Genomic DNA, 13,402 nt, shown 5'->3' with positions numbered 1-13,402 from the left:
AAAAACAAGAAAAAAAGGAGAAAAAAAAAAGGCAAAAAAGGGGGTGGCGTAGAAAATGCAGTTGTGGGGAAGGAGCTGAGGCTCATTTATTAAAGCGGGCGCTGCTGTCGGGGTAATAGCAGACATAAGGTCCATCCTTTGTACGGGAGAGTAAACATGACAAATGGGGCCGAGCTCGGCGTGATTAAAGATGAAACAAGGATCCATCTCAGGCAAATCCCAAAAAAAATCCTGCTCCGGCCTCCCCTTCCCTAGCAGCCCCAGCTTTGTGCTCAGCTGCGCCCAGCGCCGGCCCCGCACTTCGAATCGGGGTAAAAATGAGCAAAATTCAAATTATTGGTGGGAATAACCAGCACCCGCCACTCCCTGTGGGTCAAATGGTGTAAAAATTATCAAAATTCAAATTATTGGTGGGAATAACCAACACCCGCCTGTCCCTGTGGTTAAACTCAAAAAAATGATCAAAACTCAAATTATTGCTGGGAATAACCAGCACCCGCCACTCCCCGTGGTTCAAATGGCACAAAAATGATCAAAATTCAAATTATTGGTGGGAATAACCAACACCCAGCACTCCCAGTGAGTCAAATGGCATAAACATTATTAAAACTCAAATTATTGCTGGGAATAACCAGCACCCGACCTTCCCCAGGGGTCAACTCAGTGTTAAAAATGATAAAACTCAAACTATTGGTGGGAATAACTACCACCCGCCTGTCCCCGTGGTTAAAATCGGCATCAAAATGATCAAAATTCAAATTATTGGTGGGAATAACCAGCGCCCGCCCGTCCCAATGGTTGAAATAAAAATTAAAATTAAAATTATTTGCCATAAATAATGAGCACCCTGTCAGTCCCCGCTGTTCAAATCAGTGTAAGAAATGATAAAAATTAAAATTATTGCGTTTCCCGCTCTGCACTCGCACGAGTTCACACCCCAAACACGCACACGCATCCATGGGGGCAGTTGTGGGGCAGTGGCCGGTCTGTGGGATCGGGTTTGGGATCCTCCTTGTGGGATCAGCCTTTGGGATCCTCCTCTGCGTGGGATCAAGTTTGGGATCCTCCTTATGGGATTGGCCTTTGGGATCCTCCTCTGTGTGGGATCTGGGTTTGGGATCCTCCTCCTTGTGGGATTTGAGTTTGGGATCCTCCTGTAGGATCTGCCTTTTGGATCCTCCTCCTTGTTGGGTTTGGGATCCTCCTCCTTGTAGGATCTGTGGTTGGGATCGTCCTCCTTGAGGGATCTGCCTTTGGGATCATCCTTGAGGTATTTGAGTTTGAGATCCTCCTCTTTGTGGGATCTGAGTTTGGGATCCTCCCTGTAGGATCTGGCTTTGGGATTCTCCTCCTTGTAGGATCTGTGTTTGGGATCCTCCTTGTGGGATCTGCCTTTGTGATCACCCTTGAGTTATTTAAGTTTGGGATCCTCCTCTTCGTGGGATTTGAGTTTGGGATCCTCCCTGTAGGATCTGGCTTTGGGTTCCTCCCTGTGGGACCGGCATTGGGAATCCTCCTCCTTGGGGGATGTGGCCTTGGGATCCTCCTTGTGGGATGCAACTTTGGGATCCTCCTCTTTGTGGGATCTGTGTTTGGGATCCTCCTTGTTGGATTTGTGTTTGGGATCCTTCTTGAGGGATCTACATTTGTGGTCCTCCCCCTTGAGGGATCTGCCTTTGTGATCCTCCTCCTTGTGGGATTTGAGTTTGTGATCCTCCTCCTTGTGGGATTTGAGTTTGTGATCCTCCTCCTTGAGGGATCTGCTTTCAGGATCTTCCTCCTTGTGGGATGTAACTTTGGGATCTTCCTCAAGGGATCTGCCTTTGGGATCCTCCTTGAGGGATGTGACTTTGGGTTCCTTCTCCTTGTGGGATCTGCCTTTGGGATCCTCCCTGTAGGATCTGGGGTTGGGATCCTCCCTGTAGGATCTGCCTTTAGGATCCTCTCTTTGGGATCTGCAGGGATCAGGAGGAGGAGCTGACCCGATCTTGGTGCTGGGTAACGAAGAGCAGCCCGAACTTTAACCATGGATCAAACAATCATTAAATAATGATAAAAATTAAAATTGTCCCATTTCCCTCTCTGCATTCACACGAGTTCACACCCCAAACAAGCACACACATCCATAGGGGCGGTTATGGGGCAGCGGCCAGTCTGTGGGATCGGGTTTGGAATCCTCCTCCTTGTGGGATTTGAGTTTGGGATCCTCCTTGTGGGATCTGCCTTTGGGATCTTCCTCGAAGGATTTGAGTTTGGGCTCCTCCTCCTCCTTGAGGGATCTGCCTTTGGGATCCTCCTTGGGGGATGTGACTTTGGGATCCTCCTCCTTGCGGGATCTTGGTTTGGGATCCTCCTCCTTGAGGGATCTGCCTTTGGGATCCTCCTTGAGATATTTGAATTTGGGATCCTTCTCCTTGTGGGACCTGTGTTTGAGATCCTGCTCCTTGTGGGATGTAACTTTGGAATCCTCCCTGTAGGATCTGCCTTTGGGATCCTCCTCCATGTAGGATCTATCTTTGGGATCCTCCCTGTGGGATCTGCAGGGATCAGGAGGAGGAGCTGACCCGATCTCGGTGTTGGGTAACAAAGAGCACCCCTGCCTTTCCCCGCGGTTCAAATAATAATTAAAATAATGATAAAAATTAAAATGATCACATTTCCCTTCCTGCACTCACACGAGTTCACACCCCAAACATGCACACTCATCCATAGGGGCGGTTATAGGGCGACCGCTGGTCCGTGGGATCGGGTTTGGGATCCTTGTTGGATCTGGGTTTGGGATCCTCCTCCTTGAGGGATGTGACCCTGGGATCCTCCTTGAGGGATCTGCCTTTGGGATCCTTGTTGGATCTGACTTTGGGATCCTCCTTGAGCGATGTGACTTTGGGCTCCTCCTCCTCCTTGTGGGATCTGTCTTTGGGCTCCTCCTCCTCCCTGTAGGATCTGGCTTTGGGCTCCTCCTTGCGGGATCTGCCTTTGGGATCCTCCTTGTGGGATTTGTGTTTGGGCTCCTCCTCCTCCTCCCTGTGGGATCTGCGTTTGGGATCCTCCCTGCGGGGCCTGCAGGGCGCTGGAGGAGGAGGAGCTGGACCTGACCTTGGTGTTGGGCAATTTGTGATCCTTCTTCCACTTCATCCTGCGGTTCTGGAACCAGATCTTGATCTGGCGCTCGCTGAGGCTCAGGGCGTGCGCGATCTCCAGGCGCCGGCGCCGCGTCAGGTACCGGTTGTAGTGGAACTCCTTCTCCAATTCCAGAACTTGCTGCCGCGTGTACGCCGTGCGCGAGCGCTTCGCCTCCCCGCCGCACAAACCGGGGTTCACTGCCGGGCCGCGGGGGAAAAAAAGGGGGGAAAAAGGCGTGAGAATACTAAAAAAAAAATGGGGGCAGGTATGTGAAACTATTTTAAAGTGGGACAGTGTGAAAATATAGAAAATGAGGGGGAAATATATTGAAATACAAAAAAAAAAAAAAAAGGGGGGGGGGAAAGCTGTGAAAATATTAAAAAATAAAAGGGAAAATATGTGAAAATATTAAAAAATAACCAGGAAGGAAATATGTGGAAATACAAAAAATGGAGGAGGGGGGGGAAATATGTGAAAATACCAAAAAATAGTGGAGGGATATGAAAATATAGAAAAGTGGGGGGGAAGATGGGGAAGTATTTAAAAATTGGGGGGGGAATATGTGGAAATATAGAAAAATGGGGGGAAGATGTGGAAATACCAAAAAAATGGGGGGAGAAATATGTGAAAATATAAAAAAATGGGGGGGAAAATATGTTGAAATTCCAAAAAAGGGGGGAATGTGAAAATATTAAAAAAGGGGGAAATATTAAAAAAAAATAAGGGGAAAAAAGTGAAAATACACAAATAAAGGAGGAAATATTTGGAAATACAAAAGAATTGGGGGGAGAATGTGAAAACATGAGGAAAAGAAAAGGGAGAACATGTTAAAACACACAAAAAAAGGGGAGGGGGAAAGATGTGAAAGCATGAAAAAAAAAAGGAGAGAAAATGTGAAAACACACAAAAGAAAGGGAAAAAAGATGTGAAAACGCACACAAAAAAGGAAAAAAATATGTGAAAACACAAAAAAAAAAGACGAGAGAACACACAGAGAAAAGGGGGAAATATAAGGGGAAAATAAATTTAAAATGAGGGAAAATAAGAAAAGCAGAATTACCAAGCTGTTCCTTTAAAGGGGTCTTTCCCCCTCAAAAAATCACAAAAAAAAAAAAAAAAGCGTCACAGATTCTTCATAAGGGGAGATTTGCTTAAAAAAAAAAAATAAATAAAAAGGGAATCGTTCTAAAAATGCCCCCAGAGCCGAGGTGCAAATCTGCACCTCTTGGTGGACGCGGATTCCTGACTGAAGGTTTTTCCGAGGCCCCCCAGACGCGATTCCCGTGCCCTGCGAGGGTGGAAATTCGCATTTGTGCGCTCGCAGCTCTGCCGGAGCAGCGCGGAATTATCCCCAAAAGTTCCCCCTGCGCCCTGGGAAAGGGGCGAGAGCGGGGGCTGCGGGTTGGGAAATGCCTCCCTTGAAAAAAAAGTAAATAAAAAAGAGAAAGAAAGGGGAAAAAGGAGGGGAGGGAAAGAGAAGGAAAAAAAGGGAGGAAAGAAAAGGGAGGGGGGAAAAAAAACTGAGGGAAAAAAAGAAAAGAGGGCAGGGGAGGGGAAAACAGTAAAACTTTACTCAATCCGCCACTTAAATACAAATTACCAAAACATAAAACTTCACTTAGGAAGATTCAACAGCCATTAAAAAAAAAAAAAAAAAAAAAAAAAAAGAGGGGAAAAAAAAGTAAAAAAAAAAAAAAAGGAAAGTAGCCTGGAAGAAACTGGAGGAGGATGGTAACAGAGACTTCAAAGGCACATGGCCAAGCAGAGCAATAAAAATTTATGGAGGATGTAATTATAGCGCTCTGCAAAGCGGCGCTCGTAAATCTCCGCCGGGCGCTCCTTTCACAAGTGCCGCACAGGCTTTTCCGCGGGCCCGCGAGGTGCTACTCCGGCTATAAAGCGAAGCCCTTTTCCCCTTTTCTCCCCGCACTCACCCGAGCTTACGTGGACTTTTTTCATCCAGGGGTAAAGCACGGGCTCGGCGGGGCCGCGGCTGCAGGCGGGGGGCGGGCTGGGGCTGCGCGGCCGCGGCTCGGCGGCGCCTCCTCCGCGGGGCTGCGCGGAGCCCGGGCACGGCGCGTACGGCTGCTCCGCGCAGGCGGCCCGCGCCCCGGGCCGGTACATCGCCTCGTCATGGTGGAACGGAGCGTCCCGGTGCCTCTGGTAGTACTCCGGCGAGTGACTGGGAAGGTAATCGCTGTGGGAATATTCCTCGCAGGGTGGGAACTTGGGGTCCACGTAGTTGGAGTTGATCAGGAAGGAGCTCATGGCCATTAATTTCTTGGGGGTTTAGCGCGCGCGCGCGGGGGGAAGGAAAACAATTATATCTGTGTATATATGTCTATATATATATATATATATATATATGTGTGTGTGTGTATCCGCCTCTCTCTCCTCTGTCTCTTTCTCCGCTTAAAATTTATTCGTGCGCCCCCCACCCGCCCGCCCGCCCCCCCGCCTCCCCTTCGGTGCTTTTCCTGTTTGGCGGAGCCCTCCTACTCACTGTCAAGTGAACAAAGTTGGCTCCATGTGACAGCGCGGGCCAATGGCGAGGGCCACGCCGAGCCCCGGATAAGGAAACCTGCCCAGCCCGGGCTCTCCCGCGGCCCCCCGGCATCCCCGGGGAGGCGCTCGGGGGGCGTCGGCTGCCCCTCGATCACCCCCGGTGCCCTCCGGTCACCCCCGACCACCCCCGCTGCCCCTCGGCCACCCCCGGCTCCCCCCACCCCTCGGGGGTGTGTCCTGGGCTGGGGGCAGCGCGCCCCCCCTCAGAACGCCGCCAAAAAGGGAATAATTCGAAGGAAAAGCGGAATTTTCAGGGGGTTCGGGGGCGATCGCGGCGCTGCCTCCCCCTCCCCAAGCCCCCGCAGGCGCAGCTGGGCCGGGCCGGGGTCGCCGCCCCCCGAGCGGGGCTGTGGCAGAGATGGATGGGGCTGCGCGGGGATCGATAGGAAAGGCAGCAGCGAAATCGGGGTGCGGGGACCCCAAAAGCCAAACCCCCGAAAGGAGCGCGGCCCCCCAGCCGGAGCCAGCGCTGATGAACAATCATTACAAAAATTATTGCAATTGTTACAAACCAAATTGACCCCAGCCCTGGCCCAGCTTGGCCTCGCCCTTCTGGTCATGAAGAGGCTTCGAAAGGCTCCGAGACCCCCCCGGAATCCCCCAATTCCTACGGGCAGACCCCAAACGCGCCCGGGGAAAGCGGCGGCGGCGGCAGCGAGGAAATTTTATTGATTTGTGAATCCGTGTCAGAGCACGCGAATTAAAGCAAAAGCGGGCGAGCCCCGCTCTGAAATGTCAGCGACAACGCCCGCGACCCCTCCCCAAACGCCCCAAATTCCCCAAATGCCCCAAATCCCCCAGACCCCAAATCCCCCTCGCAGCTCCTCCGTTATCTCCCAGCACTGATAAAGTTTTATCGCGGCAGCGCCGGAGTTGAGCTGAGGTCAAACCCAAAGATTTCTAAAGCGCTTTCCTGGCCAAACCCTCGTTCCCACCCTCCTATTTTTGAATTTTTTAGGGTTTTTTTTTTGGGGGGGGGGGGGTTTTATGGCTTCTGGGTTTGTAGTGTTTGTGTCAACTACATATTCCCCTAGATACGAATTTGTGACCCAACTTCCTCCACACAAATTCGGATCTACAGGGTACATATAGAAGACAGTTGCGTCCTCCTCGGTCTCAGATCTTCTCCTACCGCCACAATTCTCTTCTGGGGCAAAATTTGGGGTTTTTGGGAAATCGGGGCTGCACCCAGGGAAAATTCCCCGCCCAGGGGAGAAGGCGATTCGTTAAAGCAGCGAGGCTGCGGAGCGCTTAGAGAGGAAAATCGGGATTTTTCCACCTTCCCCTCCACACCTTGGGCGTTATTTTGGGGTGAAAAAATCGGTTCCTGGGGTGAAGGTGGAGGTGCGGGCGCGCAACGAGCCGCGGACCCAAAAATCCGCCTTTTAAAAGAGAAATCCCCCAAGCTCCGTCCCCACCCCGCCCTGGAAGTCTCGTCACGATTTTTTGGTGGGCAGCGCAAAGATTTCATCCATTTTTCGTTGCTGGAGGTCACCCAAGGTTTGGGTTTAGCCGTGCGGGAAAATGGTAAAAAAAAAAAAAAAAAAAAAAAGGAAAAAAAAAGGAAAAAAAAGGAAAAAAAAAAAAAAAAAAAAGAGAAAGAAACAGATGAAAAGAAATCCAGAATGTAAAGGCAGATGGGACGACAGGTTTTTTTTTAATGACAGGCAATTCTTTTTACAACCCGAGAAAAAGATCAAAGGCGTTTCATTTCCGAAAAAAGGGATATAAAGCAATAAAATATTCATACTGTCTAGGTAATGAACCTTCATTCGGAACTAATGAGGGTAGCATCATGTTGAGATTTCGTTTAAAATTACAGTTGCCCAAGAGATTCAAAGTAGAGCAGCCCCCCCTTTCTTTGCTCTTTTTTTTTCTTTTTATTTTCCCCTCTCTCTTTTTTTTTTTCTTTTTTTTTTTTCTTTTTTTTTTTTTTTTTGTATTTCAAAAGGCAGAACATTTTCAGGTCAAGTATCTCCCGAATTAATTGCATTTAAATGCCGCAGCAGAGAGGGCACCGGGGAAAAGCTGCATTTACAATTCCTGTCAATATATCCGGCACATTCCAAGAACTCCCGCATTTTCCATTAAAAAACAAATTAAAATTTCTGGCCAAGAATAAAATCCCCGAATTCTGGATTTTTCAGGTGCTTTCAGGTGAATAATCGCTTTTTTCTGCCGAAAGCTCCCGGCTAAACCCCGAATGACCAAGCAGTGCTTTAGGAACAAACCATAGGCATCGAAGGAAACCCCAAAATCATTTCAGACCCTCTAAAAACCCCAAATTTCCGGCAGAAGCAGAGAAATCTTTTTTGCACCGAGCAGAATTTCCCACCTCAAAATTCACCTTTTCCTCTAAAACCTGCCGGGAAAGTGCGGAGCCAAACCAACACCGCGGCCACGGACGCCATAAAACACCGGAATAAATCCCGTTACGGCTCCTTTTATTTTTCATTTCATTTTAATCCCCTTTTTATCTCTTTGAGATTTTATTCCTCCTTCCCGACCCCTCCAAGCCGATTTATTTATTCCGTTTTCTGCCGCCCCAGCGCTAGGAATATCCAGGCCTTATTCTCTATTTTTAACCCCCTCCCACATCCCTTAAAAAAAAAAAAAAATCGGATTTTTTTCCGCTCGGCGGTGACAGCGCAGGGCCGGCATTGCCAACCAGCACCCCTAGCGTCGGCCAGGATTTATTTTCCCCCAAAACACCTCGGAGAAATCTCCCCTGATCCCAAATTCCCAACCCCTCTTTCACCTTTGGGATCCCGCGGAAATTTCTCATTGAATTTTTATTTTTTTGGCAGTTTTTTTCCCCCCCCATTTCAGAGCAGCGCGGGGTGACCTCGGGGATTGGCATTTTTGAGGAGGGGGTCCCCAAACCCTTCCCCAAAGGGGGCTCCGGCGCCCCCGGCCCGCCCAGGTGCGGTTCCTACCTTGGCTCAGCGCGGCTCCTTCTCCTCGGGGCGCTCCCGCGAAACTCGGGGAGCTTTGGAGGCGAAATCCCGCAAAAACCCCCCAAAAATCCGCATGGCCCCCTCTCCGCTGCCCCCGCGCCGCTTTTATACGGCGATAATTCACCCAAAACCCCAAATTTCCTTCCCGCGGCTCCCAAAACCCCAAATTTCCCTCTGGCTGTCCCCAAACCCCAAATTTCCTTCTCGCCGCTCCCAAAACCCCAAATTTCTCTCTGGTTTCCCTCAGACCCCAAATTTCCCTTTCGCTTCCCCCAAACCCCCAAATTTCCCTCTCGGTTCCCCCAAATTTCCCTCTGGCTCTCCCCAAAACCCCAATTTCCCGTCTCTCTGCTCCCAAATTTCCCTCTCGCTGTCCCCATTTCCCTCCCTTTCCCCTCCTTCCTCCTCCCCTCCGGCCCTGGCGTTTTTGGGGTTTTGGGGGTGATTTTTGGGGTTCATTTCGGGGCCGCTCCCCGCCCCGCCGGCCCCGCATTGTCCCGGCGCTGCCGCGGAGGCCCCGGAGCGCCGCGGGCTGGGAAAGGCGCAAGTTTTGGTATTAATCTCATACTTTGGCAGTCTTTGTTAAACAGCGAGGCGTGTCCGCAGCCGCGCTGACCCGCGCTTCACCCCGAACTTTTAATTTTTTTTTTTTTTTGCGCTTCTTTTTCTCCCTTTCCACCCGCCCCGAGGTGTTTTCCCCCGCTCGGATCTTTCCCGTCGCCGAAGATGGAGATTTATTTTGTTTAATTTAATTTTTTTTTTTTTGGCTGTCTCTCTCTCCCCCCCCCACTCAGCGCTGCAAAAACGCCAAAGATTTTGGGGGTTTTTATTTTTCTTTTTAATTAGGGTGGGATTTATGTGAGGGGTTTAATCCAGGGCAGAACTTGGAATAAATAAAAAAAATCTCGCGGATTCTCTGGGGTGGATAAAGGCAGGGAAGGAGAGGTGGGGATGAACCCACACCTGCTTTGAGATGGGAAAATTCCGATTCAAACCCCGCTCTAAACTCACCAAAACCGCCCCAAAATTGGAATATTTGGGCGAATTCAATATTTTGGCACGCGAGGAGCTGCGGGCAGGGTCGGGCTCCGCGTCCCTGCGGGAATTCCCTTTTCAGCCCCGCTTTTACCACCAGCTCCGACACGGCCATAAAGGGCGATTGGGGACGTAAATCGCGATTAAAAAGCGTATTCAATCGATTGCCGGGCGGAAAGAACCCCGAGAATGGGGGCAAAACCCCCAGAAATGGTTTTTTTTTTCTATCAGAAAAACCCTGACCCCGCGCTCAGCCCGAGAGATAAATTAGAAATATCCTCGAAAATGATCCCTTTAATTTCCTCTGCCTCCCCTCCCTGCCCTCCCCTAAATCGAGATTTAAACATCGCAGGGCAGAGCTCGGGAGGCGCCGCAAACAAACGCGCAGAAATTCCAATTTTGGGGCGATTTGATTGCGGCCAAGCGCTACCTGCTCGTTGTAATCGGCCGAGAACAAACGGGATTTATTGGCCATTACCTGGCCCGGAAAGCGGCGCGGGGAGGAGTGCGGCGCGCAGATAAGTGCGGTAATTACCGCGCTTATGGGAGATGGATCGCCGGCGCTTGGAAATCCGCGGCAAATTCACGGCAATTAATTAAATTTCCCCTTATCAGGCGAAACAAAACGTTTCTCCCGGATTTTTTCACCTCCGAGCCCGCGCGGGGAAAGCAAATGGATTTTCCAGAGCGCCTTTCCCAGGGCTCTAATATTCGCCCTTCTTTCTCTCCCGAGGGGAAAAATGAGCCTCGTTAGGGGGGATTTAATCCCTGAAAATGTTGGAAAGCTGGCAGGGAGGAGGAAAAAAAGGAATAAAATAAAAATAGAAATAAAATTTAATGAGTGTAAATATGAAAACAAATGTAAAATAAATACAAATGTAAACATAAATAGAAATAGAAAATAAATACAAAATAAGTATAAACAACTATAAAATATAAATATAATATAAATATAAAATGAATATAATATAAAATATCAAATGAATATAATATAAAATATAAATAGAAAAAGACAGATAAAAATATAAAAATATAAATAAACACAATCAAAAATAAATCTATTTTTTTAAAAGCTAGGCAGGAGAGAAAATTCACAGGGATAAAAAAAAAAAATTATATATATCTATTTTTAATTCCACTTTTTTCCAGGAGGGTTCGCCTCGCTCCGAGTGTTTGCTTAAGGAGCGGTGGAAAAGATCTTCCCCCGGTCCCAGTGCAAATAATATTTAAGAGTTTGGAGGGTTTCGAAGTCTGGCAGCGCAGAAATAACTTTGGGACGCCAAGGGAAATATTTATTATATCAGTTCATTAAACTGCTGCGGCGGGCGGAGCGGAGCCGCGCTTCGAGCCAGGAATAAAAAGCATTTCAGCCCAATTCCGGCTGCAAAATAAGATAATAATAATAATAATAATAAAAAATTAAATAAAATCAAACCGGGCTCCTTCGCGGCCCGAGCCAAGCGGGCACTTCAAACCAGCGCCCTCCAATCTCTCAATAAATTGAATTTTCCAGCCCTCAGCCCTCGGTGCCGCCCATAAATCACCGCAGGTTTCCCACGCTGAGGTGGGAAGGGGAAGAAATCGCGCAGGATTTTTTTACAGTTCCATTTTTTCACAATTCCATTTCTTTACAATTCGATTTTTTCACAGTTCCGTGGTTTGAATTCCCTCCCGGACACCGGGAGCGTTTCCGAGCCGCGATGTCCGAACGGATTCGCTCCGACCCTGGCAGATTTTCCTTTTTCTTTTTTTCCCCCTCGGATAGTTTAAACCCTCTCCAAACAAAATTGACGCCGGAATGAAAATTATTTTTTAACTGCTCGCGTTAATATCCTAGAGGGACCTGGGCGTAATTGGATTTAATAAATGCATTTCCCTGAGATTCCGCTCGTTCCAGCCCAAACGGCGTTTCGGGGCTTATCTCAAAAATTGCCTATTTCCTCGCGGGAGAGACCTGAACCAACCTGGTGTTTAAAATTTTGAATTATTTTATTTTTTATTATTTTAATTTTTTTTCAAGTTGTACTTGTTTTTATTTTTAATGATTTTTATTTTGAGTTATTAGTTTCATTTTTCTTTTTAATTATTTTTCTTTGTATTTTATTTATCCTTTATCCTTTATCCTTTATGTTTGTTTTTATTTTTGTTTCTATTTCTATTTCTATTTCTATTTCTATTTCTATTTCTATTTCTATTTCTATTTCTATTTCTATTTTTGTTATCATTTTAGTTACTATTTTAATAATTATTTTTAATTATTATTTTTCTATTTTATGTTTATTTTAATTCAAAATTTCGTTTACATTTTAAATTTTTTTTTTCAATTTCATCCCTATATTTCATCCCTCTCAACTCAACTTTCACCTCCAATTTCCCACATTTCCCACCCAAACCCGGCATTTATTCCCGTTTTCCCTCTCCCAGCCCCTGCCGCCCCTCCCGGCCGTTCCTCCCCCTCCTTTCTGTGCCGCCGTTCCGTTCCCAGCCCCGGGCCCGGCCTGAGCTCGGTAAACTTTTGACCCTCGGCTCGGTGACCCCGCGGCCGCGCTCCCTGCGCGCCCCCGGCCCCGTCTGCGCCCGCCCCGCTGCCGGCGGGGGCAGAAACGGCAAAATGCGGCCCGAAAATGCTAAATAATGCTAAATAACGCTCCATAATGCTCAACAATGCTAAACGGCAAAATACGGCCCAAAAAAGCTAAATAATGCTGGATAGTGCTAAATAATGCTGAATAACGTTCCATAATGCTCAATAATGCTCCATAATGCTAAATAGTGCTCCATAGTGCTAAAAAACCGCTAAATAATGCTCCATAGTGCTAAATAACGCTGAATAACGCTCGATAGTGCTCAATAATGCTAAATAACGCTAAATAATGCTCCATAATGCTCAACAATGCTAAACGGCAAAATACGGCCCAAAAATGCTAAATAATGCTGGATAGTGCTAAATAATGCTGAATAACGCTCGATAGTGCTAAATAATGCTCCATAGTGCTAAATAATATTCAATAATGCTAAATAACGCTCTATAATTCTAAATAACGCTCCATAATGCTAGATAACACTCGATGGTGCTAAATAATGCTCCATAGTGATAAATAATGTTCAATAATGCTAAATAACGCTCCATAATGCTCAATAATGCTCGATAGTGCTCAATAATGCTAAATAACGCTCGATAATGCTAAATAACGCTCCATAATTCTAAATAACGCTCCATAATGCTAGATAACGCTTGATAGTGCTAAATAATGCTCCAGAATGCTCCATAATGCTAAATAACGCTCCATAATGCTCAACAATGCTAAATAATGCTCAACAATGCTCGATAGTGCTCCATAATGCTAAATAACGCTCCATTATGCTTGATAATGCTCCATAACGCGAAATAATGCTCTATAGTGCTCAATAATGCTCCATAATGGTAAATAATGCTCGATAGTGCCAAATAATGCTCAATAACGCTCAATACTGCTAAATAATGCTCCATAATGCTAAATAATGCTCAATAACGCTCCATAACGCTCAATAACGCTCAATAACGCTCCTCGCCTCGCCATTTTCCCCTCCCCAGCCGAGAAGCGCAAAAATCAGAGTTTGAACTGCACAGCGCTGGGGTAGAGCTGGGATTTTTTATTTTATTTTTTATCCCTCCCGTCTGCTTTTTTTATCAGCAATATCAGATATTGCTGATTCCCCTTTGGATTTTTATCTGAAATATC

The 13,402-nt window shown here is 47.3% G+C and overlaps 1 protein-coding gene across 1 annotated transcript; it reads right to left on the bottom strand.

The window, feature by feature from the left end:
- Positions 1-2,623: 2,623 nt before the first annotated feature.
- Positions 2,624-5,403, bottom strand: HOXB4 (homeobox B4). The gene is made up of 2 exons (XM_058820441.1): positions 5,058-5,403; positions 2,624-3,320 (listed from the first exon to the last, which is right to left on the bottom strand). The coding sequence occupies exons 1-2, from the start codon at positions 5,395-5,397 to the stop codon at positions 2,719-2,721; spliced, it is 942 nt and encodes a 313-aa protein (XP_058676424.1). The 5' UTR covers positions 5,398-5,403; the 3' UTR covers positions 2,624-2,718.
- Between the last annotated feature and the right edge of the window lie 7,999 nt (positions 5,404-13,402).

This window comes from Ammospiza caudacuta, chromosome 27 (genome assembly GCF_027887145.1).
Source record: "Ammospiza caudacuta isolate bAmmCau1 chromosome 27, bAmmCau1.pri, whole genome shotgun sequence".
In the NCBI taxonomy this organism is placed as follows: domain Eukaryota; kingdom Metazoa; phylum Chordata; class Aves; order Passeriformes; family Passerellidae; genus Ammospiza; species Ammospiza caudacuta.
This window is presented reverse-complemented; position numbering and strand designations above follow the sequence as displayed.